The 26841-nt window shown below is 44.8% G+C and overlaps 1 protein-coding gene across 8 annotated transcripts in view; it reads left to right on the forward strand.

Annotated features, from left to right (window-relative positions):
* The window catches only part of TTC28 (tetratricopeptide repeat domain 28), a 646079-nt gene that overhangs the window by 512248 nt on the left and 106990 nt on the right, over positions 1-26841 (forward strand). For all 8 annotated transcript variants that reach the window (XM_059139718.1, XM_059139719.1, XM_059139722.1 and 5 more), the window contains 4 exons: positions 16391-17732; positions 19042-19565; positions 23044-23153; positions 24902-25031. In XM_059139718.1, the coding sequence (XP_058995701.1) occupies positions 16391-17732; positions 19042-19565; positions 23044-23153; positions 24902-25031 (2106 nt within the window). The remainder of the gene's footprint in view (positions 1-16390; positions 17733-19041; positions 19566-23043; positions 23154-24901; positions 25032-26841) is intronic.

The following is a 26841-nucleotide window of genomic DNA, read 5'->3' on the forward strand; positions in this document are numbered from 1 at the left end:
TATCCCTGATACCCACTGTGGCACTACAGTAAATGTTTGCTGAAAGAATGATAAAGGCAGTTTAGCAAATTATGTCCAGGCCAACAGAGATGAATAAATCAAGTTATTTTTCACTCTGGAGGGCTCTCAGGACCTGATCCTAAAGAGATGAGATAGGAAACAGGTACACACTAACAGTAACCAGCTGTTTGACTTTGAGTAGGTTGCTCCCCTTCTTTGTACTTCAATTTCTCCATCTGGAAGATGAATGATTAATAACCTCGCATCCCTCCGAGTAATACTATAAAGATAAAGGGAAGAGAGAGATGAGAGCATAGTGAGCTCTTTGGAGGCAAGATCTATGTACCACTCAGTCATCATAATTACCACTGCTATTATTTCTCCAGGGTGTGCAATGAATTCATTTTACTCCTTTGAAGAACATGGAGGAGAGCTAGCTGGAGTGGAGGGTTCACACTGGTGAGACATGGAAGACTAGGCTGGATAAGCATTTTAGAATCCATCTTTTCAGGATTGGGGAGCCTGTGGGACTTTGTCTTAAAGAATAACCTTCCCCCACCCCAATCCCAAATTGATGAAGCGAAAGCCTGAGACACCTGGAGACCCATGACTGGATCTCAGGTGAGCAATCAAGAGATGATTTAGTCACTGGGTAGGGACACCTGGGTGGCTCAGTCACTTAAGCTGCTGCCTTCGGCTCAGGTCATGATCCAACGGTCCTGGGATCGAGTCCTGTGTCAGGCTCCTTGCCCAACAGGGAGTCTGCTTCTCCCTCTGCCAGCACCTGCCCCTGTTTGTGTGCATACTCTCTCTCTCTCTCTTTCTCTGACAAATAAAATCTTTAAAAAAAAAAGTCACTAGACATAGATAGTGCCTCCTTAGATTCCATCTTTACCTAGATCCTGCTTACAGAAGCATTGGTTTATTGCCCAAATGCTCTTAGAAGCTATCAAATATACTGGTTAAGAACTTGAAATTTAGAATTGGACTGCCTGGGTTCAAATCCCAGCTTGCTACTTTCTAGTTGTATGATCTTGGGTAAATTCCTTAACCTTTCTGTGACTCATCTGGAATGTGAGTGTAATTACAGTTCTTAACTCATATGCTCTTGTGAGAATTACATTAACACATATAAAATACCTAGAACCGTGCCTGGCACATCGTAAGTTCTCAATAATTTTAGCTATTGAAATAGATATTACTATATAGTGGGATTGAGCTCGACACTATCTTTATCATCTTTCTGTCATTTGACTATAGATTGGAGAACAGGATTTGGCCAGCACCCAAGCACATGGAGAATGGGGCCAAATCTCACTGGAGCATAGACCATTATTTATGAGTAGATATTAGATACAGCTTGCTTTACTTAAAGGTCAAACAGGAAAAAAAAAATAGAAATGGAAAATTGTTATAGAATAAGGGAGAGGCAATGTTGATTCTCAGAAGGTAAGCGGACCTTTAAGAATTATCCACTGTGGGGCGCCTGGGTGGCTCAGTGGGTTAAAGCCTCTGCCTTCTGCTCAGGTCATGATCCCAGGGTCCTAGGATTGAGCCCCGCATGGGGCTGGCTGCTCAGCAGGGAGCCTGCTTCCTCCACCCCCCCTTCTGCCTGTTTCTCTGCCTACTTGTGATCTCTGTCAAATAAATAAATAAAATCTTAAAAAAAAAAAAAGAATTATCCACTGTAAGTACTAAGAGAAAAGTTTACAAGTTTGGCACCCTTAGTAGGTACAAAAAGACATGAAATAGAAGTAGGAAATCATAAGGAGAATGCAGGCTGATATGGTGAGAAGAGGGTCAGATGCAAAAGAACATGGGTTATCAAAAGAAGAACTGCAAGGAACCTAACCATGTAAAATCTGCAATAAAAGTAGAATTGAATGTAACTGATACAGTGGGAAACTGAGTCAGCGTCGTGGGGAATAAGCTCTGCTAGAATATAGAAGAAAAGAACAAAGAGATGAAGACAGGAATTAGGAGGTATTAGCAGAGGGCTTAAGGGTCTTCTTTTTCTCATCTTGCTCCCACACTTCAGTTGGTTGGCTTGCTGGAAGGTGGCTTCTTCTGCCAAGAGAAATTTGAACCTGCCATGTTTCTGTCAATGGCCCTTTCTTGGGATCCTTGACCAATACCAGGAAATGTGTTTCTTTCGCCACATCCTTCACCTCTGATCTCAAATGGAATCTCTCATCCAGTGTGATACCCCTGAAAGCCTTAACTGATATTCTCCTGACTCAACACTTCCTACGAAGGCTTAGTTACTTTTACATTGTGAAAACACTGTCAGAAGAGTTACTTAACTGAAAATGTTCTTTTATTCTGTAACACAGAGCTTAGCAACATAATGGCCATTTTCATTACCAAGAAATTTGAGAAATGATAGTCTACATCCTTTAAACCCATATTAAATGTCCTAATGGTAAACAAAGACCTGCTGGCAGGTATCATCTGTCTTCAAAATCTTTTTTATCATTATCTTCCTTTAAGGACCTGGTCTTGTTTTAATTATATTTAAAAATCCGTACATGTAATATGATCTCAATAATATAACCCAAACAATTGACAACAACACAGAAACAGATTGTCAGGAACTATGCTAGGATGTTAGTAGTGATTATTTCAGACCAGTCACAAAGTAAGGTAGTTTTTCTTCATTAAATATGGTAGCAGCAATCCTTTGGCAAAGAAACAGGAAATCTGATGTAAAAGGCTTAAACAAATAGGGGCTTATTTTTCTCACAAAACGGTAAATGTGAGATATCTGACATTGATTCAGAGGTTAAGGATGACCGGGCCTATTACTCTGCATTTAACTCTCCTGGCCTTCACTCATGCTGGTCCTTTATGCTCCTCCTCGTGGTCACATGGTGGCTGCTGAGCCTCCAAGCATTATGACTTGTTCACATCAGAAGCCTGACATGCTGAGCCAGCTGCTTCTGTATCTTCTTAGTTATTTCAGAGAAACAATTTTTCTAAAGACTCAGAAGCATTTTTCTACAATGCTAGCACACTCCTGCTTTTGTCTGCTGACCACAATAGTGTCACTTGACCAATCCTAACTGCAAGGGAGATTGGGAAAGAGAATATTTAGCTTTCCAGCCCCACAGCCAGTAGTAGGGAGCTGGCTCCAGACAGCTAGGGAGAAAGAAGAGAGTTGAAAATGGGTGTTGAGTGAGCCAAACTTTGCTATCTTACAGAAGGATTTTTGAACATGTATTATTTTTATAATTGAACAAACATTTTTGAGATTATTATGTTCAATTTTTATCATTATAGAATCTGAATAATGTAAAAATTTGCACACCAAGAGGATGCAAAGAAAACCGCAGAAGCTTTAAAACTGTCTGCTCTGGATATTGACACTGATAATATTCTGCATTAGTGTTCCTGTATGTAATCAGAGGGGGAGAGATTAGGTGGTTCTTTTATTTATATGTACTTGGAAGAAGTGGTTGGCCAGATAGACAGACGGGGACCCACCCTTTCCTGATGTAGCAGGGTTGAGACATGTCAAGAACTGACAAATGTTCTGGGAAGCCCGAGTTTCAGTGATTTCTATGGGTTCCTCTTACCCTGTGAGTCTACAGTTTGAATAAAGGAGGTAAATGAGGTTTCAGATTTAAAGCAGTTCACAAGAGCTTTCTAGTAAGACATGTTTAAATATCATCTCTGTGATATGCACGAGTGAGTCAGCCTCAGGAGCCTCTAATTTCCTAAGTAAATCCCTCTCAATTAAGCAGAAAGGGAAGAAAAGCTGAAAGCAGTAAATGGATCACAATTTTAATCCTATCTTCCTCTTTTCCATGTTTTTGAAATTGCCCTCACCAAAAGCCCATGTACTAATAGAAAAATGAGCAGAATATATGAATCACTTGTTTTGATAGGATTATGCTTAATCTAGCTAGAACACTTCACACAATCATTGAGTTTGAGTTTTCTATCCAGTGTGAATTTTTAAAATGAAGCTTTTCAGACCCGATTGCCTTGGGAAAGCAGATTTTATAATTTGTTCTCCAGCCTGGCTAGAAAATCCATCTGTCTTTGCAATTGAATTTGCAAAGTGAAATCATTTCTGAAGGGCTGTTCTTTTGGCCGGCTCTTCTGCTGCTCCGCCCTTTCCCTGTCTGTTTCCAGGGCTCCCTGTTGGTCTGGGTACATCCTCTCCTCCTCTATGGGCTGAGGGAGTGATGCATCCCTGGGGGATGGGCTTTGTCCTTCCCCCAGATTGCACAGCTGAATTCTGCACCCGTTGCTGCCTCAGACCCTCAGAGGAACAAAGTCACTCAAGGGGAAAGTGCCGGGCTGGCAGGCAGTGGGCTCAGGTGAGTTCAAGTCTGAGCTCTGTAACTTTATGACCCTGTGGCTTCAGTGAGTGTCTTCAAAAGCAGCCCCGGCCACCCTGCTTTTTTTGTCCTTGAGTCCTTTAATGGAGACCCAAGAACTTTGAGAACTGACAAGTGTCATGAAATGGCTTTCAATTCTGTTCCACAATTCTACAAACAGTTTTGGAAACGTCGAGTTTTAGGTTACCTGAGGTCTGTCCATCCAGTAGGCAGTTAGATTTAAGAAACCGATGCTTGAGAGAGAAGTCTGAGCTGGAATTGCATATTTGGGAGCCACAGAGCTGGTTGTTGGTGTCAGATATTGAATGAGGTCACAAAGGAGAATTTTGTATAGGATTGTCATTTATTAGTGCTATTACTCTTTTTATTACGTAGTAAGGGCTCCCCTCTCCCTTTTTAATTATCCTGATGAAATTGGGAGGCAGCCCATATGTAGGTATCCTTTATTTTTTTATTATTTATTTTTTATAAATATTTTAAGTATTTTTTAAGTATTTTTACTTAAAATTTTTTACTTTAAAAATAAATATTTAAAAAAAAATTTTAAGACCTGGGGGCAGGGGGTTTGGGAGAAGGGGGGTGGGATTATGGACATTGGGGAGGGTATGTGCTTTGGTGAGTGCTGTGAAGTGTGTAAACCTGGTGATTCACAGACCTGTACCCCTGGGGATAAAAATATATGTTTATAAAAAATAAAAAATTTAAAAAAAAAATTTAAGACCTGATCTGAGATCAAGAGTTGAGTGCTTAACCAACTGAACCATTTTTTAATGTGCCCCCATTTAAAAAATTTTTTTCTAACTTTTAATTTAAATAATCCCTCCACCCAACATGGGGCTCGAACTCATGACCCCAAGATCAGGAGTCCCAGGCTCTTCTGACCAAGCCAGTTAGGCACCCTTATAGATGTCTTTTCATTTATCTTTTCAATGAATGACATTCCACAGGTAAGAAACTGGTGAAGGCAGTTGGTCAGTAAGCCAGATTTTAGAATTAAGGATCCTCGTTTCATGGTGTTTTGCTTAAATTATTGGATATCAGTCAAAATACTCCCCAATTAATTAATTTTCATGATTGATTTTAACAACTTCAGCTGAATGACAGGACAGAAACAAAGTTGTGGGTCCTTTTTTTCCCCTCAGATTATTAATTAGTGCCCTGGTGTAAAATCACCCCAGATTATCCAGTGTTTCTCAATGCGCTGTACTGGCATTTGGGTGTGCGATAGTTCTTCATTGTGCTGGAGTCTTCCCACATGGCGCAGGCTGTTGGGCTCCCAGATAGTGTGACAATCAAAAATGCCCCATCTCATATTCAAATGTCCTTGGGGAGGGGGGAGTCTCTTCTCTGACATGCAGACACTGAAACCCTTCAGGAAATGGGCCCCATTCTCATGTCACCTGCAAAGCTTGACTATAATATTCTCAGAGCCCATAATTTTGCATCCTTAGTGGATGAAATGAGGTGTTGCCAAGTTCCCTTCGGTGTGCTCACTTTGGAAATATGATGGCATCTAAGACCTAGAACAAATTACACTCTGTAGTAAAATAATGGTAGAAGGAGTGGCCTATTTTGATTTTGTTATTTGTAATATTGAGGACTGTGGTCACTGAAGCTGTATGGAATAATCCCACCCCCTGGAAAACAGAGTGTCATACCTCATCATTCACTTGTATTTGATCTTCCTGATTGTCATCCGAGGTAGAGGCAAACTAGAGGCTAGGAAAACTACTTACTTTCTTGAGAGCACGAGACAGTGAAGAGGCAGGGCCAGAAATAGGGAGATTACCGTTCTGGTCACAGCGTCTGTCCAGCATAAAGCACTATATCAAGCAATGGGCACTGCAGGGTTATTAAAGCTGGTAGGACAGGGCCCACAAAACAAATAGCAGCAAACTGGAGAAATGGCAAGCTGAGGGGTAGGCAGATTACTGAGGCAAAGTCAGCTGAGCATGTAACAGATGTAAGAGATTTTTCTTGCTTGCTTGTCTATTATGTGTTTCATTCTATAAAGGATTTTACTTAGCTTACCATATCAAATGATGATGCTATAGAAATACAAAACCAAGATCAGGGAAATAAAAGTAGGAAACCAAGGTCAGGGAAAAGAGCCCAACAGAGGCTAACATGGTTGTTAGAGTTTCATATTTAACTGAGAGCTTCCTTGTGGCCAAAGCAAAAAAAGAAACACATAATTCTTATTATCCAAAAGATGGGAGCATAGAATTCCTTAGGGGAAGGAAAGCTGAATCCTAAAAGAAATTTTTCAAGAGACATTTTATTTATGGGATTATGGTAACAAAATGTATAATGTAACTAAAATTTTAGCAGCAAAGATTATAATTGATTTTAGGGTGCTTTTTCTAATAATAGACTTGAATTAAAAAAATCAACTAACCCTAGGGCATTAAGATGAAACCTCAATTCACTAAAGCCTGTTCAGTGTGGGTCAAGTTCGTTTGGCTCAGATTTATAGATTTTAGTGGTCTCACTTGATTCAGGGCTAGGATTCAGGACATCCAGAGGTGTGGATGACTCAAAAGTGCCCTTGGAGACTTCTATTAATAGGTGTCTCTCCTCTGACATGGACTTTCTTTCTTTCTTTTTTTTTTTTTTTAAAGATTTTATTTATTTATTTGACAGAGAGAGATGACAAGCAGGCAGAGAGGCAGGCAGAGAGAGGAGGAAGCAGGCTCCCTGCTGAGCAGAGAGCCCGATTTGGGGCTCGATCCCAGGACCCTGGGATCATGACCCGAGCCGAAGACAGTGGCTTAACCCACTGAGCCACCCAGGCGTCCCTGACATGGACTTTCTAAGGACAGTTGAAAATTGTAGGTTAGAGCAAAGGCTTGGAGGGTTGTTATTGGATGGTACGTCCATGATGATGGCTAGGGTCTGTTACAGTAAGTAACAATAGCCCCAGATCTTAGTGGTCCAAAACAGGAGAGTTTATCTTCACACACCGGCCACCAGATTCACATAACACTCAGGATGCACCTCACTAATCCCGGCCTCCCATGGCTCCATCTTCTCCAGCAGCACCATCTGGAACACATAGCTTCTGCAGTCCTGCAGGCAGGGGAAGAGAGAACAGGGAATATCGTAGTCCAGCTCTTAAGTGCTTCTGTCTGGAAGGAACACATTGCTTCTCATATTCTGTTGGGCAAAACAAGTCACTTGGCCGTGCCTGACTTCTCCTGAGTACGAAATACGCATCTGGATATAGAAGAGAACCAGAGCAGGGAACAGGAGTAAAGGCTCCCACAGTTTGGGGGGGGGGGGGAGGCAGTCCAAACCAAGCAAAGGGGATGAGAAAGTCAGGCATACAAGGCAGGGTGGGACCGAGCAGAAGGGCTGGCGGGGCTTCTGCTTGGCTGGGATTGCATAGGGAGCATTGGGCAGGGATGGCTGGGTTGGCGTTGGATTGGCAAAGTTTGTCTCTGCCATTTAAAATGGGTCCACGCTTTTCTTTGCTAGCCAGAGGGACTCCGAAAGTTTTCCAGGGAAGTGGAACTGGTGCAGTTTTTAGAGGCTCAGCTCAAGGGAGAAGCAGAAGCAGTTATCTCTGCATTTCAGGGATTCCACCCCAGACCTTGAAACAAAAGAAGTGTTTGTTTCATATTGAAATTAACTCCCTGTAACATTCTCTGCATTGTTAACTTATGAGGGTGCCTCCCTCCTCTTATTGTGATCCAGAATGAGAACCAGCCACACTGTGCCTTCTCCAAACAGTGACTAATGGCGGGCCTTGGCCAGGCAGGCCCAGCGAATTTTTCACTCCGCTCTGGGCTTCCCACCAAGTTCTCTCTCCGTGGCCCGACCTCAGCCGTTAGGGATGACTGTGCCTAGCACTTCCTACCTCATCATCCATCTCCGGAGCACCCCTCTCCAGCTACCTCCTTTTTAATAGGTTTAATTATTACTTCCCCTACTTCATGGCACAATTAATCTTCCCCACTGCCTTAGGACTTACAGCCAAACAGGCCTGGGGAATTTCTGAGCTATTCACCTGCAGTCTTGGTTTTTAACTCTCAGAGGGAGGAGGAAGTGGGGCCAAGGATGGAAGCAGTGAAGTAACTGGGCTCCATGAGCTCCAGGCTGGCTTCTTGTCACTGTCATTCAGCCCACGCCTTTGGGACAGTGGCAAGAGGGGGCTGCAGAGAAGCGGACGGGGCCTCCATTCAGCCTAAAGAGAGCCTTAAGGGCTAGAGATTGAGCAAATAGGGCCTCTCTGTTTCTCTTCCAGCTGCATTCTATTTCCTCCAAGTTTGGTTATCAGAGGAGTAAGTTCTGAGGTTCTAACATACAGCATGGCGGCTACAGTTAATAATACTGAAGGTATACTTGGAATTTACTAACAGAGTAGATCTTAAGTATTCTCACTGCAAAAAAGGGTGATGGATGTGTTAATTAACTTGATTGTGGTAATCGTCTCACAGTGAATGTGTATATCAAATCATCACATTATATACTTTAAATATATACAGTTTTGTCAGTTATGCCTCAATAAAGCAGGGGCGGGGTTGGGGAGAAAAAGGCAGATACTTTCCGGTGGAGTCTGTCTGTGTGAGGCAGAGGAGGCGTGTGCAGGGATTTCCTTGACCTTACTACTGTAGTGGGCTCCTCTGGAATGAAACAAAAGGGGAGGGCAGTCAGTATCTGGGACAGAAGAACTCTCAGTGCCACAGAAGACAGCTCAAATTGCTGTTGAAACAGAAGATAACAGCCCCTTAACTTCACTTACCCTTTGCAAGAACAAGAAGAGCCTGGTGGGTTGGGTAGAAAAAAGTAGACAGATGTAATTAAGATAAATGGTGGCAGAAGAGACACGTGATGGCCCGAGAGTTCTCCAGAGGTGACGCCCACATGACGGATTACATCTGCCTCCTCCTACTGCATTCCTGCACCTCTTAGCATTTCCCGCCTGCTAATGTACACTTCACTGCTCCAGATACAGATTTAGCCAGACCAGCAATCTGTCCTCATATAGCTGCCACGAGATTGGTTCGCCACAACAGTATATGAACATTAATATAGGAGAAGTAGGTGCAAAGTTATGACCACCTTTCACTAGAAGGCAGTCCAGCTTCATTCTGGGGAACAGGTGAAAGCACGGATTCCTAAGTCAGAAGAACCTAGGGTCCAGTATCCATTCTGCCACGTAGAGCTGTATGGGCCTGAGTGAGTTCTTGAAACTTCTGGGTCTCTGAGACTGCAGTAGTGATCTCACAGGATTTTTTTTTTTAAGATTTTCTTTATTTATTTGACAGAGAGAGATCACAAGTAGGCAGAGAAACAGGCAGAGAGAGAGGGGGAAGCAGGCTCCCCGCTGAGCAGAGAGCCCGATGCAGGACTCGATCCCAGGACCCTGGGAGGGCAGAGGCTTAACCCACTGAGCCACCCAGGTGCCCCTCACAGGATTGATTTGAGGTGTGCCTGAGATTATCAAGTAGATTATCAAGCAGGCACTGGTTTTCAGGAAAAGCTTTTGTACCAGGAAGATGCTTATAGCTGAAATCACATGAGAGATAATTTTAAAATTATCTGCATTTAAAAATTTCTGTACCTTTGCTGTCCTCCACTGGCAAAAATAATGAGCTTGTCTCTAGGCTAATAAATAATAACTTGAAAATGAGATAAAACATCCAGTCGGTTGCATTTCTAACACAGAGCACTTTGCTCTCATGCCTTTGATGCCAGCCATCTGTTTACTAAGCAGGTCTGTCCCTTCCTCCCCACTCCAAGCCTTGGGATATTTTAGGTGCTATGTGGACAAACTCTGTGTGACAACTTGAGAGGTAGAGGATCTGGGGAACCTAGAGAGCTGAAATAATGGGTGCCCCAAAGAAACTGGGGCTATTCTTCCTGGTGGAGAGCGTGGGGGGAGCAGCTGCGAATACACAGCACTGTTTGTATTAAGCACGTTTGTCCGCTGTTCCGGTGGAAACACCTTCCCTCCCCACCACCCTTGCCTGTTGGACTGGCAAAATGTCATCCTATCCATTAGGAGCCTTTGAAATTAAAGGTAAAATTAAATATTGTGTCTGTAAAGAAATCAAAGCAGTGGGACAAGACACCGTGTCACTGTGAGTCTTCCCAGCCTGGAGAAGGACATGGAGGCTGGCTTGTGTAGGCATGCCGGTGAGCAGCTGATTTCTTTCTCTCCTGAGGTTCTACGGACAGACAAATGAACTTAAATATCCCATCGGGACATAGCTATGAGGAAGTTTCCTGATCCAGAAGGAACAATAGGAGAATGTGTCATACAGATCTCTCTGCATATCTTGATTATTTGATTTAATTTTCTCTTATGGAATGTTTCACGCGCGCACACACACACACACAGAAGGAATAGAATAACAAACCCCCACGTACTCATAACTCAGTTATCAACATTTTGCTAAAAAAAAAGAAATACATTGCTAATCTTGTTTCATACACCCACCCTCCCACCCACACAGGCTCACTTTCCCCCTCTGCTAGAGTGTTTTTGAAAGGAAACCATGTTGTTTCACCTGTAAATACTCCTGGGTGTGTTTCTTTTCTTTTCGTTTCGTTTTTTTTTTTTTTTTTTAAGAATTTATTTATTTATTTGACAGAGAGAGATCACAAGTAAGCAGAGAGGCAGACAGAGAGAGAGGGGGAAGCAGGCTCCCCACTGAGCCCCACTGTGGGGCTCGATCCCAGGACCCTGAGATCATGACCTGAGCCGAAGACAGAAGCTTTAACCCACTGAGCCACCCAGGCGCCCCTCCTGGGTGTGTTTCTAATAGATGAGAACTTTTAGCACAGGTGCTGGCCCATGTTACACCTAGGACACTATTAATAACAGTTCCTTGATGCCTTCTGCTTATCTTGGATGGGCTGGTACGGCTGAGGGTGTGTGGGTCAAGAGTACCTCCCGCAGCTCTGCCAAGACCTCACTTCCTCTCACTGGACCTGGGCTCTGTCATTTATAAGTTGACACCATAGGAGGGCCCCTTCTAGCTCCCACAGCTCGTGTCTCCTGAGAGTGGCTGGGGCTTTGGCTAGGGTGGGGCAGAAGCTAAGCTCTTGGAAAACTTCGAGAAAGGACCGATGAGCTCTTAAAGCCCCATTTAGATCCCATACTATCAATAATCAGAGCAATGCTATTTTCAGTAAATGAGAAGAGCGCCTCCACTGTTGGTGGAAATACACTGGGGCCCTCCTTTCAGAGAATTCACAAGAGAGAAGTCAGGCAGAAGTTCCTGCGGAAACACTAAATGTTCTCTTTTTTTTTTTTTTTTTTTTTTTTTTTTTTTTTTTTAAATACTAAATGTTCTCATTTAAGCAGAAATTCTGCTAGGCCCATCATGGTCACAACTCCCTTGGTCTTTGCTGGTAATGGTTAATAATAGGAAGCAAACCAAGTTGAGCATTTACTGTGTCCGAGTCACCTGTGCCGGCTTCTCGTGAGCATGATCTCCTGGATCCTCACTCAGCACTTCATGTAGGTGTTACTATTCCCAGGCAGTGACCATTCCTGTCCCCAGGGTAGAGGCCCACCATGGTGATCTATAAATCCATATCCATGTGTCCTTTCTCCGCACGCCCTTGTGGGAACTCAGCTTTGTGAGGCTCTTCTGCCCCACTAATCTTCGTTTAATCCCCCTCCCTGCAGCACGTTGTCACCTAGCACACCCCTGCTGACAGGCTCTCTGTAAGTCTTCATCTGAGTGACGGCCCTGGAAAATCAAGCTGTGGTCTCGAAAGGGAAGGAGGATCTGCAGATTATCTCCTCAGCATGTGCAGTCACTCTGCTGGCAGTTCTCAGGGCTGCTTTTATGTTGCCTCAACAAAGAGAACGGCTGCCAAGAGTGTGTAATGCTCTGTTCAGAATTCTTCAGGCTGGCAGAGAGGCTGGGACAGTAGAGACGCAGGGCGGATGAAAAGAAATCCCCATCTCAGCCAGGCCCATTGCCTCCTATGCTTGCTCATGTCCGGAAGTCTTTGTTTTTGAGAATCTGCCTGATTCTTTAGAGAGCCTCGGAAGTGTCAGATGAGGAGGAAGGGGAGAAAGAAGGCGAGTGTGTGGGCAAGCTGGCCGGGGGTCAGATCATTTTGCCATCTCCAGCAGGCAGTTTCTTTCACATCTCACTGAACCCTGGGTAGCCATTATCATCCCAACTGCTCCCTATTAACTAGGCCAGACTCTTGAGGCCATGAGAGGAAACCTGGAATTCCTTTTCCTTTCTGTCACTCTCTAAATACTGCTTGTACCATGTTCAGATACCATGCTGGAGGTTACAAAGCATACTGATATATACCATTATGTTTCTCATACCTTTTCTTTGACATAGCATAACCCAACTTTAATAAGAAAACAAAAACACCAAAAAAGTTTCAGTTAGAAAAGAAAAGGAGGGGCGCCTGCGTGGCTCATTCGGTTAAGCAACTGACTCGGTTTTGGCTCAGGTCATGATCTCAAGGTTGTGAGGTTAAGCTCTGCATCGGGGTCCATGCTGGACATGGAATCTGCTTCAGATGCTCTCTCCATCTCCCTCTGCCTCTCCCCTTCCCCTCACCCCCCTGCTCACATGTGTGCATATGCACGTGCTCTCTCTCTTCAAAAAAAAGGAAAAAAAAAAAAAGGAAAAAAGCCTCATGGAATTAAAGTGACCATCTCAAAGGTACCCAGCTGAACGAGGTAGGAGCCGGGCTTGTAAAACAGAACTGCTGACTTAAAGTTCTGCTTTTCCATGATAGTTCGCCATCCAGATACTTAGCAAGTTTCCTGTAGGCTGGTGTACAAGTGGAGAGGGTAGGGGGCTAGCAAGAGAGACCTGTGTCCTTGGTGTCAGGGAGCATGAAAGTTTACCTGAGCTTCCCCCATTGCCTTCTCTGAAGGGCTCACGCTGCTTGTTTCTTTTTAACATCATCCTGGGAACCAAGTAATGATCATATTGGCTTAAAAGAAAAAACACTTGCAAAGAAATCTAAAAGCTGTGAGGGAAAAAGAAAAAAAAAAGTCTGCGCGAAGGCCTTGCTGTGGGAGAAGGTGCTCAGAGGGAGATGTGGGCGCCCCAGCTCTTGCCCCCTTCCCCGCCCCTACCCCAGGCTCTGGCTCTGTTCCTAACTGTGGACTCTTGTCTGGGCAGATATTTTTCCCTCTCATTTTAGAAACGCAGAAAGTGAAGACAGAGGGAATAAATGATTCATTTCCTTGAAGGATTCCCGGAAATTGAAATCTAAAAATTTTCTCTTTACATAAAAGCAGTTTAGGAATACAGGTCAAATTCAGGTCTTCAGAACTGAAATGTTTGTCACTAATCATTTTTCAACACTCATGCAGTTCCAGGTGATGCTAAGATATTGCCTCTTGGGTAGCTTAGAGTTTCTAACCTTGAGACAGGTTCTGAAAAACCGCATCCTTCCAGCAAGGATACCAATGACATCTCCAGCCAGGGGAGTGACCAGACCCAATCCCCACGAATGTTACTTTGCTTGTTGGATAAGAGTTTTAAAAATCCTTTCATTAATTTTTAAATCAAGTGCTATACATTCCTTAGAGAAAAAAAAAAAAAACCCACTTAAAATACAGAGAAACAAAATGGAAAAAAAATGGCAGTTCTACCACCCAAAGATTACTACTGTTAACATTTAAATAAATTCTACACTGTATGTAGACACATAAATGTAAACATACATGTATATACATCCATTAATGTTTTTATTACAATATACTGTTTTGTGACCATATATTCCATTAATATATTATAATTTTTCCCATGTCAATATATCCTCTTCGACTTCATCATTTTTTAATTAAATCATTTGTTCTGGGAGAGACTCAGGGTATTTTTTTTCCTACTTCACCATTTTTAATGACACTATGTTATTCCATCGTATAGAGGACCATGATTTACTTAGTTATTTTTAAATTATGCAATACTTTACTCCTCTAAGAAAATACCCAGAATAATTACCATCGTTTGTTTAAACTCTACCACCTTGAGAATTCACAGAAGCATGTAGTAATTTCAGTGACTAATACCTGAATTCCAGTCTGCAGTTACAGTGCACTCACACATACGTGATTTCATCTGATCCTCACTACTGCCCTCTAAGCCTGGCTTCGAGATGATTCTTTTCCTCACTTCATAGACGAACTATGAAAAGCTCAGAGGGACTGAATGATGTATCCAGTACCCCGAGTCGAGCTAACATCCAAAAGCTGGCCAGACCCAGAGATGGATGCAAGTCCTGTGACAGGGCAGACCTCCAGCCCAGGCAGGGGAGGACACGGGGGCAGAAGAGGGGCCCTGGCATTCTCCTTTCTGCCCCCCTCACTTCAGCGTTTATGATGTGTGCTGACATTGTTCATTTCCGGACCGGCTCCCTCATGACCCGGCGCACTCTCTGAGGGCAGACTTGCATCTCCTTTGTTTGTCCCTGCTGCCCACCACGAGCCTTAACACACAGTAAATCCTGGGGTGGCGCCTGAGTGAGTCAGTGAAAGTGTCACAGAAGCGAATTGTGGGGCCTGGATTTTGACAGCTTGCTTCTCAGCGCGTCTATTTTTAGTTCAGACTTTTAAGAAGAACCCAGCTTGGTGTTTTTGCTTTTTTGTACTTCTGTGGGTTTTGGTCACCACTGCAAAGCTCACACATTGATTCATGGAAAAGTATGTTCAAACCCAAGGGCAAGGAGAAACCTGTTTGCATACTAGATTCTGTCCATCTTTTCCAGGGCTCCGCACCCCAAACCACCCCCCCGCCAGATTGAACCAGGTTCTCAATAAAGGTGCCTCCCAATTACTTTGATGATATCCCTTATTTGGAACTACTTTCTCTTTTTTATTTCAATGATATATCTTTTTTTGAACTGCTTGTAGAAACAGTACCTTAGCTGCTAGAGCATAGTTTATGAGCGTTGTTTAAAATGCTGTTATTAATGACTATAAAAGCAGAATTCTAAGAAATTTTGGAAGAAAAAAATCATGCAAATCCCATCACCTCACAAGCAGTTTCTATTTTTGCATAATCCCCTCAAGGTCTTGTCCATGTGCACACACTTATTTTCCTGGCTGTTGTCACGGGGAGCATGCAGCGTTGTTTTCTGCCCTTTTTTTTTTTTTTTTAACCGCTTATTATTGTAAGAACCCTTTTCCCTCATTTTTCTACCCAGACTTTATAATTATCTTTTAATGACTACATAATCCTCTGTTGAGTTGATATACCAAAATGTACTTCTACAGTCCCCCAGTGTTTGCCATTTAAGATGCTTCTGATTTCTCACTAATCTATAATGCTGCAGTGAAGATTGGTATGTGAATAGCTTTTGCATTTGTCAGATGATTTCCATAGACTATATTCCCGTGAGTAGGACTGCTGGGTCTGAGCAGGACCACGTGTGTGGTTCTCGCCATCCTGCTTCTCCATAGGCCATTCCCGTTTATGTCCAGCAGCTGATGTGTTTACCAATTTCAGGCAACCTCATCAGTATAGGGTGCTGCTTAAATTTTTTGTTTGCTAATTTAGCTGCAGTAAAATGGTACTTCGGGGTTGCTTTATTTTGCATTTCTTTGATTATTAAAAGAAATTAGCATTTTCCCCCTGTGGTTACGTCTGTATTTCTTGGATGTGAGTTGTCTGCTCACACTTACTGTTCTTTGCTTATTTCAGTAAACTAGAGTTTGATTTTAGATTTTTTTTTTTTTAAATCAGACCAAGTGAAACCTTGGAAATCTTTATACACGATAGCTATTGGATTTTGTCATATATGTGTCACATATTTTTCAGTGTCGGGTTTGCCTTTTAATTTTAGATATATATTTGAGTACAAAACCTCTTAATTTTGTAATCAAATCTGTCTGTGTTTTTTTTCTGTTTCTTCAAAGCTTAGAAAGCTATCTCCCCTCTGGAGCGCTGATAAATATTTAATTCTACCTTCTGTTATTTTAAATTCTCTAATTCATCTGAATTGTGTTTGAGTATAAATTGAGTTGCAAATTACTTTTTTTTCCCCCAAACTGCTCATCAGTAATTCTAACCTTTTTTCTGTTCCTTTATTCTCTTTCTTAGGAATCATACACCAGATGAAAGGCGATTATGATACTGCTCTGAAACTCCACAAGACACACCTGTGCATCGCCCAGGAGCTGAGTGACTATGCTGCTCAGGGCCGTGCCTATGGGAATATGGGCAATGCCTACAATGCCCTGGGGATGTACGACCAGGCGGTCAGGTACCACCGGCAGGAGCTGCAGATCTCCATGGAAGTGAATGACCGGGCCTCACAGGCGTCGACACACGGGAACCTGGCTGTGGCTTACCAGGCCCTGGGTGCCCATGACCGGGCCCTGCAACATTATCAGAACCACCTGAATATTGCTCGGGAGCTTCGTGACATCCAGAGCGAGGCCCGGGCCCTCAGCAACCTGGGCAACTTCCACTGCTCTCGGGGGGAGTATGTCCAGGCCGCCCCCTATTATGAACAGTACCTCCGGCTCGCTCCTGACCTTCAAGACATGGAAGGGGAAGGGAAGGTCTGCCACAATCTCGGCTATGCCCACTACTGCCTTGGAAATTACCAGGAGGCTGTAAAATATTATGAGCAGGATCTGGCACTGGCCAAAGACCTTCATGACAAGTTGAGCCAGGCGAAAGCTTACTGCAACTTGGGCCTAGCATTCAAGGCTCTGCTGAACTTCAGCAAAGCTGAAGAGTGTCAGAAGTACCTATTGTCCCTAGCCCAGTCGCTGAATAATTCCCAGGCTAAATTTCGAGCCCTGGGGAACCTGGGTGATATATTCATCTGTAAAAAAGATATAAATGGTGCAATAAAATTCTATGAGCAGCAGCTGGGCTTAGCTCACCATGTCAAGGACAGAAGACTGGAAGCCAGTGCATATGCAGCCCTGGGCACGGCATACCGGATGATCCAGAAATACGACAAGGCCTTGGGTTATCACACACAGGAACTGGAGGTCTATCAGGAGCTGAGTGACTTGCCGGGGGAGTGCAGAGCTCACGGGCATCTGGCTGCGGTCTACATGGCCCTTGGGAAATACACAATGGCCTTCAAGTGTTATGAAGAGCAGCTGGATCTGGGGCAGAAGCTGAAGGACCCTAGTCTGGAAGCCCAGGTCTACGGCAACATGGGGATCACAAAGATGAACATGAATGTGATGGAAGAAGCCATCGGCTACTTCGAGCAGCAGCTGGCCATGCTGCAGCAGCTGAGTGGAAACGAGTCCGTGCTCGACAGGGGCCGCGCCTATGGCAATCTGGGGGATTGCTACGAGGCCCTGGGTGACTATGAGGAAGCTATCAAGTACTACGAACAGTATTTATCTGTTGCCCAGAGTCTGAATCGCATGCAAGACCAAGCTAAGGCTTACCGGGGCCTAGGAAATGGGCACAGGTAAAGATGACAGAGGTCAGATGTGGTTGATCACATGCACTAAGAGCATCTGTGACAGTAAAGGCAACTTACTGTCTGCATGGTGGCTTGTTACCTACAAAGCAGTTTCATGTGTATCTTATTCAGCTCCCCCAATGATTTTGTGAATTTAGCAGGGTTATTATTACCCTTCAATTATGGAGGAAGAAACTAAGACCCAGAGGGGTTAGGTCGATGTCCAGGGTTACGCAGCTTAAAAATTAAGGACAGCTGAGAGTCAAACCCAGGGCTGTCTGACTGCAAATGCAATGCTTCTTTGACTACCTCATGAGGTGCAGGATAAAAGAGATAATGGGAACGGGAAAGGTGAATGCATCAGTTCAACTGATGTTTTCTGAAAGTCTCTCACATTATATGAATGTGTTTATTAATGACACATCTATACCCGCGAATTACGTGGACTCCCGTTTTGTTGCTTTTAGTGAAAACCACCTGAAGATGGTGGGAGTGAATAAATGAATAAATAAGTGAATAAATAAAAATCCTATCATCATCATGCTAGGCACCTTGCAGAGATATCTTGCTTAATATTTATGGCAATCCTGTATTACTCTACACTTACTATGGTCTGCGATGGGCTGTGGGATTTACTATCATCCAGAAATGGAGGCTCAGGGAAAGGAATTCATGTGCCCCACACAACTGACTTGGTCTGCTGCCCAAATCCTTGCTCTTCCCAGTCTTACCATGTCATCTCTTAGCAGCACAGAAAAGACACACTGTTGGCTAAGGTGATGCTTTCCTTCTGAGTGTGGGGAACCCAAGAAGGTGTCTGTGTCTGCAGAATTTACGGCCCTTCCAGATCAGCAGGGGATTAGGGCTCCTGGAGTAGAGGAAGGGCAAGGGTCAAGCTAAATCATCACCCACAGAGTGCTCTGAGAAGCTCAGGGTGAAAGATTTATAGCCATTGTAAAGTGATTTCAAAAACATAGTCTAAGCGGTAGTGGAAATTGGGAGGCCCAAAGAACCAAACAGTTCACTCGCTATCATTGTGCCTATTAATATATTTTATGTTTCCTCTGGGGTGTATATCCCATTGAATCTCAAGCTCTTGGGAAGGTCACTAAGGGATGACTTTTGAATTGCTTTCCAGATTATGAAATTCCCCTGCATCTCACTCTAAGGGCACATGATAGATTTTAGCTAGAAGAGGAGTTAAGAGCTTCTATAGTAAGTGACAGTGACAAATGCTTTTCATTTTCTCGGGGGCTTTAGCATGTCTGCACCTGCACAAAATAATATCATTGCTTTTCTGTCTACATCCCCACAGGGCAATGGGGAGCTTGCAGCAAGCCCTTGTGTGCTTTGAAAAGAGGCTCGTGGTCGCCCATGAGCTCGGGGAGGCCTTTAATAAAGCCCAGGCCTATGGAGAGCTAGGAAGTCTGCACAGCCAATTAGGGAATTACGAACAAGCCATTTCCTGCCTTGAACGCCAGCTGAACATTGCTAGAGAGATGAAAGACCGAGCTCTGGAAAGTGATGCGGCCTGTGGCCTCGGTGGCGTTTACCAGCAGATGGGGGAATATGATACAGCCCTGCAGTACCACCAGCTCGATCTGCAGATAGCAGAGGAAACCAATAACCCCACCTGCCAGGGCCGAGCCTACGGGAACCTGGGCCTCACCTATGAATCCCTGGGCACCTTTGAGCGGGCCGTGGTCTATCAAGAACAGCACTTGAGCATCGCCGCGCAGATGAATGACTTGGTGGCTAAGACAATGTCATACAGTAGCCTCGGAAGGACCCATCATGCCTTGCAGAACTATTCGCAGGCAGTCATGTATTTACAGGAAGGTAAGTGAAAAGGTCCTGTGTGGTTCCTGTGGGGTGGTCTCTGGGTAAGCCCTGAGGTCAAGTTCAGAGTGTACTCGGAAGGAAGTAGGCACAGTTTGAGTGGCCACCCCTGCCCAGAGTGAGGAGCTCAGAGGCCACATCATGAGTTCAACTCCAAAACTGTGGTGCCCCCACTAGGTGTGCATTAATAGCACAAAGGCGTTCCCTTGTCCAGAATGTGTTTCCTGGCTTGTGTAACCCTGGGAGCTGGCTGTCCGGGCAGCTGGTACCCTCCTTGCTCCTTGGAGCCCTCACCTTCACAGCAGACGACACATTCCCACACGAGAGGAAGCAAGTAAGATTTAGTCACATAAAATTTAAGGGCCTGAATCAGAGGAAGATGCCCATCTGTCCCAAGCCGCGTTGTCCATCCTGAAAATACCTAAACTATAACAAAACTGTGAAGAAGTCCATTTTGAGGTCACAGCTGAGGTTTAATCCAGTCTGAGGTTCGCTCAAGCAGTCGGCCAGGCTTCCTTCTGGTGCTTGCCCGTAGTGCTTGAGCTGATGCTATGGCAGTCTTGTTCCAGACACTCCCAGAAAGTGACTGCAGCTGCCTCCTCCTTCTCCTCCTCCCCCTCCCCCACCCCCAGGCTTCTGACCCCTGCTGTCAGGTTCCATGCAGCCACAGGAGCCAGTCCTCCGGAGCTTCCTTCCTCAGGAAGCAGAAGTCCCACAGCCATGTGCTGATCCTCTACCCCGTACACTCCTACCCCGGAAAGCACTTCGCCTCATGGGGGCACATGGAGCCCTCCCATCCTGGAAGGAAGAAGGGCAGATAGGATGTTCTTGGCTCACTAGTAAAAGGAAGTAGTTGCTGATTTCCAAGCAAGAACTCTCATTTCCAGCTTCCAAGGGTCTTTGCACGTTTAGTTTATTTAACTGGATTTCATTCTCACAGTAACCTTCAGAGGTGTATCTCTACTTCTGTTTGCGGCCAAATGACCCGAGGCTCAGGGAGTCCAGTGGCTTGGTCCTGACCATGTGGTCAGTTCATGGTGGAGTGGGCCCCAGCCCAAGTTTCCAGCCCCAAGAACCACACAAGACCCTGTGTGTTGTTGTTTCTAAGCACAGCACAGGGTTGGAACAGTGATATATCCCCCATTACTCCGGAGCCCCAGCTGGGAAGCCAGGAGGGAGGGAAGCAGGAAGCAAAGGGGAGACTGGGCCAGAAGCTGACGGTTTGCTGTCATCCTTTGTACAGACCAGGGATTGCTCTGGCCTGCGGGCTGAGAGGTTACCCAGAGGCTGGGAGCCACTTCCCAGACCTTTTTTGGCTTCCACTCCATGGGCGTTCTGCCTCCATGCATCAAATATGAGAGTTGGCTTTGGGTTTCCTGAAACTTAACTGTGGTAAAATTCCAACAGACTGGGGGCGATTTTCAGTCGAATTTGTGAAAACTATTAAATTCAGACCCAGCAAATGACAACCTTTCAGCTGTGTTCTTTTGTACTTCCTGAAAGATTGTTTCCATAAAGCAGCTGCTTTGCCTGAGACATTGTAACATAATTCTACATTTATGGAAAACTCTCAATTTCACTTTTATTGTTTCTTGTAATTCTGAGTCTCGTAGAGATCTAAATTCTCATCATGGCATCTCCATGGTGCCTGTTCTGCGGCTGTACTCCACCAGAAAGCCTGGTGCGGCTCCTGGGTGGGATTAGATGCCTCTTCTCATGAGCTATTACAGGTGCGGACACCTGGAAGGCCCTTTCTGAGTGCTTCTGAGTCAGGCCTGCAGCCTCTTGCACTGAGGGTACAGTGGAGCCAGAAACCACCTTGGTGCCTGCCCCTCTCCTGGCTCTCAGAGGGAGCTGTGAGTCAGCATCACCCCGCCCCAGGGCACTTGAACCTCACTGGTGGGGCCTGGTCTGAGATTTGGGTAGAAGCTCTCCAGGTAATGTGTACAGACAGCCCTGATCAAAGCCACTGGTCTCATCCGGCTTTCTCTCTTTTTGTAAGTGAAGAAAAGGAGCCTGGGCCCATTTAGTGACCTACCTGGAGCTACATGCAACTAGTTCCTGGGAAACCAGGCTTCAGGGATGCTGGGGTGCTGGGTTAGATTCCTAAGAGACAGAGGCTAATAGGAACGAGGGGGACAGATACTGTGTCTGCCCGGCCTCTTAGCTCTTCACTGGAGAACATTGAGCAGGGATAGCTGCCTTGAAGAATGAATATGCTTAGTGTGTTGAAGGTTAAAACATTCTCCTGGTTTTCATCCAAGAACCATTTGTGTTCTTCTTCCATTTGTGTTCCTATTGTATGAGGTGTTTTTTTAACATGTGAATAATTTGCAAGTATTATTTTTGTTATCCAGCGACACGTTTTAAACTTAAAATGGTATTTCTAAGTTTTCTGAGTTAAGTGCCTTGTGAAATGCATAGTATTTTACGAGCACGAACCTGAATATCACTTCAACTGACTCAGTTCCTTTTCAGAAGTCAGAAATTGCACTGGCCCAGCATGCTCAGAGGCAGGCTCCCATCCACTGTAAATCAGATTTTAAAAAAGGAAGTCGTTCCTTTGTGCGTGCAGCTGTAGTGTGGGAACCTTCCTGTGCTCTTCTGCACAAGCTAACTCCTGTGTACAGAGAGCCAGATCATGAGGACAGAGTGATGCTGAGAACTGCTTAGTGGCCAGGACAATAAATGGTTGCCCTCAGATTTGGCTTTCCCAAAGCTTTGGAGGTTTTTTGTGTCCCGAAAGCCAGAAGCTTGCTGTAGGTAAGTGACCCAAACTGCAGGTGTCTGTCTGAAGGCCACTAGAATGAGGACAGTCTCATTTAAGGCTTTCGACTCATTATGTACTTGTTCTGTAACCCTGCCGAGGCATATCAAAGTGTCAGCCTTAAAGGAAAAACAGATTGGACATGAAATGCCTCAGTGGTGTCGGTAACAGAAGGCAGAGTCAGACGGTGTGAGTGTTCTGCTTTGGGGGAGAACATCAGATGTGTCTCCCATCGACACTGATTGGATGCTATGTACGTGAGATAGGGAAGAGTATTAGCTTGGCTTCTGTGCTTGACTTGAACTGTCAGGGAAAGCTTTTGCCTGCCAAAGAATTCGGTTGGATAAATTTATAGGCCAGAAGTTTTCATTTGCAAAGCTAGGGACTTCACAGCTGGGAGGGCAGCCAGGTTAGGTTCCATTCACGTTTCAGTGTTTCTGCCTGCCCTGCAGATCTGTTTCCTGCTGATAGCCATCACCTGAGCTCTTGCTGGGGCATCTTGGACTGTTCTGGAAAGGTCGCCACTAACACAGAATTTGAAGAGAATGTTTACTCTGCCTTGACTGATTCTACTCTTGTCCCGCATTTTAGTTAGCTCTGTTATTAACATTCTTTATATACACCTGGTGCAGAATTAACCTCCAGGACTCCTTGGCCAGGGGGGATTGTCTGTCTTCCGTGTGTCCTTAGCATTTCTCTATCTGATTTCAGGCTTAAGGTTAGCTGAGCAACTGGGCCGAAGAGAAGATGAAGCCAAAATTCGCCATGGTCTTGGCCTCTCCCTTTGGGCTAGTGGGAACCTGGAGGAGGCCCAACATCAGGTGAGTAGAAGAACCCCTGTTCCAAGTGGATTTTGTTGCCAGAAGCATGGAAGCCCTTGGGATTACTGTCCAAGTAGTGATGACGTTTGTTACAAGGTGCTAACCTCTGCACTTGGATTAGTGTATAGATTTTCCAGCCCAGAAGTGCTGAGCCTTAGTCAAGATTCCTGCTCACTTGTATGACAGATTTCTCAACGATTTCTTTAGCATTCTTGTGTTACGTGTTACCATTCCTCATTAAACCTTAATATGAAATTACATACATTTTATGAGAGAAGTAATTCAAGAATTCATAATTATTGGCTTTAATGTCTTTATAGGTTTCTAGACACATCAGTGGATACTTCCTTCTCTCTCTCTCTCTCTCTCTCTCTCACACACACACACACACCCATACACATACACGCACTTGTACATACACACATACACACACAGAGTTCATGTTTCTGCATATGTACAAATAGTTGAAGAGAAGCCCACTCTCATGCTGGCTCTGGAGACTGGAAAGATCCTAGAGTTGTGGTTCCTCTGTCAAGCTGAAGGAGTTGTGAGATGGCATCATCCAAAATCACACACTCAAAGCTTAGGCCATGTGTGAGTAATTCCTGCTGAGGCATTGTGCTAGGCCCAGGAGCACAAGGCAAGGTGAATCAAGGCTCCTATCGGAGGTGCTCACAGGAACTGATGAGGTGATGTGACTGAAATTGTGCCATGGCCTCCTGGAATGTGGTGGCGTTTCTCTCTCCTTTTTAAACTATTAAAGGCAGTTTAAAGAATTCTTTAGTTCCTTGTTTAAAAAATTAAAACTTATATTACTATAGTGATTTGCAGTTTTCAAGTACTGTCACTCACTGAATTTATTCCTCAAATACCTCTGAGGGTAGAATGATAACCATCCCCTTTATAGAAAAGAAGAAACTGAGACTCCAAATCTTGCCCCAGGTCACAGGATGAATTAGTGGTAGAGCTGAGGATACTAAGTCTAAGTTCTTAGTCCTAGAATTCTTTTTTTTTTTTTTTTTTTTTTAATTTGCATGAACTTAAAATTGGATACTATTCCTTGCATATAAATATTAAGAGAAAAGTCTCATGGAGAAGCCATTTGGAGCAGCAGGGCAGTGTCTCTGTAGGAATGTTGAGCATCTGGTCCTGTGGATGTCCCTGTGAGCAGGTGTGGCTGTGGGGAGCTTGTCCCGGAAAGACCTACTCCTGGTCACCGTTGCAGAGGGCAGTGTTTGATTCGGCTGAACTGCTTGCCAAAGCTGACCTCCTCGTGAAAGGATGGCTGCCTGCTCCTCCTCCCTCCCCCCATCCCAGCCTTGTATCCAGCCTGTCTGCTCTGTACCTGCTCTCACTCTGGCCCTGGGGCTGAGTGAGGCCGGGGTACTAAATTATGGTTGCTTGAGGGCAAAAGGAGAGGCTTTGTTTGTTTTAATCAAAATCAGCCCTTGATTGGATTCATAGCTGATTTTTTTTTTTTTTCTTGCAACTTTCAGACTAGAAGTCCATAAGCTCTGTCTTTTAGATGGCCTGGTCTAATTGAGCACATAAACAACCATCATTTCCTGGGTGTGATCTGATATGATGCCTCTTCCAGTCTACAGGAACCTACCTGGAAATGAAGATCCGTCCTTTCAAATCTCTTAAAAAAGTGTTTCTAGATTGGAGCACCAAGTTGGGTACAGAAGTTGTCTCTGGCCATAGTGGTTTCTGGGGGAATGAATGACATTCTTTGTCCCTACTTGCAGCTCTATAGGGCATCAGCGTTATTTGAGACAATCCGACATGAGGCGCAGCTGAGCACGGACTACAAACTCTCCCTCTTTGACCTGCAGACTTCGTCCTACCAGGCCTTGCAGCGGGTGCTCGTCAGCCTGGGTGAGAGCGGCTGGGGTTCCCACTTCTTGGGAGTGAGCCTGCCTGTCTGTGTCATTCCAGGGCTGCTGGGGCAAAATCTGACTCATGACGTCAGGCCATGAAGCTACAACTGCAGTCCAGTCACCGAACATGTGTCCGTTTAGTCAGCAAATATTTATAGAGCACCTACCAAGTGCCATGTGCTAGTCCTGGGAATGAAAGGCCAGAAGGCCCGGTCCCTGGCCTCCAGAAGCAGTCAGCCTGGTGAAAGACAGACGTCAGGGAGTCCTGTACGGTGTGACGGGTGCTTAGGGTAAAAGAAACTCAGGTGCTGTAAAAACAAAGCATATTGGCAGACAGACCCAGGAGCTGGAGAAAGTGTCCTGGGGCTAGAGAGGCTTGAGCTCCTCTCCCTCAGCTTCCCTCCCACCACTCACACCTGTAGGCGTACCTGACGAGATGAGATGCCTGGCCTCTTCCCTGTTTCCTCTGCCACATAAGTCTTTCGTTTGCTGCTCTGTGAGTGTTTTTACTCTCTGGGTCTGCCCTCCGGGCCGTGACCTAGTCAGTGATCATTCTCCCAGGCCTGTGTGCTGGCTTGTACTGGGGCAGCATGCATTTCCCTCACTGGGGCCTCCGCTGTCCATCATCCTCTTTTAGCTGCCCTGTCTTCAGCCTCTTCTCAGGCCTGTCCAGCTCTGCTGGCCATTTCCCCCAACCCAGACCATGGATGGAAGAGGTATTTACCAGAACTAACAATGTCTTTGAAGTTGGATGTTGAGGCCTTGTCAGTAAGACCCTGTCCTTTGCTGTGTGTATCTGAATGCCCAGGCCTCCCCTTGAAAAATGTATCTATTAAATATGCTCATTGCCTGAGATTACAATTTATTATCTATTATAATCACAGTGTTAAGTCTGCCTAACACTTTGGGGCTGGTTTTCCAACGTGCACAGAAATCATCCCTGCTGATCCAGTTAATAACTTAATAGGGTAAAGAAGACATTTGCATACACACATGTAAATCCCCCTTTCTACTGATACTGGAACTGCAGGAAGCTAGGCATCCTTGAAGTGCTGTCGGAGTGCGGCATCTGGTCTCCTGCCTCTGCCTGTTCTCTCTTTGGACCCTAGTTTGGGCAAATCTTCCCTCTCTCTATTTATGATGCAAGCAAATCCTCTGCATTATATTTCTTCTAAACACTCTGAACAATCCTCACTTGAAAGTATGTTGCCTTATACATTGTTGGTGCCCTCATGTGTGTGCATTTAGCTTTTAAACTAGATAACAGACTAGTCTCTTAGGGAAAGGGATCAGGAATTGGACTGAAAGACTGAAGAAAAGCTTTGAAAGAGAAAAGCAATTTCAAAGAACTAGAGACTTCAGAGGTTTAAACCCTTTGCCCGTGGGGACCGGAAGAGAAGAGAAACAAATGTGTGGGAGCCTAGAATGGAATGAGGTCTCAGCCCTAACAATAATATCACCTGTTATATATGTGATACTTTGAATAACCCATTCAGGCATCTCACATGCAGCACCTTGGTCAATCTTTACAATAGCCCTTTTGAGATGGAGGGGGCAACTGTTAGGACCCTCCTTTTGAGCCAGGGTTGAGAGGGAATAGGACACATTCAGCAGAGGGACTGGCAGGTATGAAGACACAGAGGTATCATGTGGGGGGATGTGCTAGTGGGGCTGGACAGTGTGATGCCTAGAGGGGCTGCATCGAAGAGAAATAGAAAAATGATCAGGAACCAGGTCCTGTAGGTTTATCTGCCAAGGCCAAGTCAGAATCAAAGTTGAGCAGGAACGTGAGAGGGTAAACAGCATGC

Source organism: Mustela lutreola, chromosome 11, assembly GCF_030435805.1.
Source record: "Mustela lutreola isolate mMusLut2 chromosome 11, mMusLut2.pri, whole genome shotgun sequence".
Lineage (NCBI taxonomy): Eukaryota > Metazoa > Chordata > Mammalia > Carnivora > Mustelidae > Mustela > Mustela lutreola.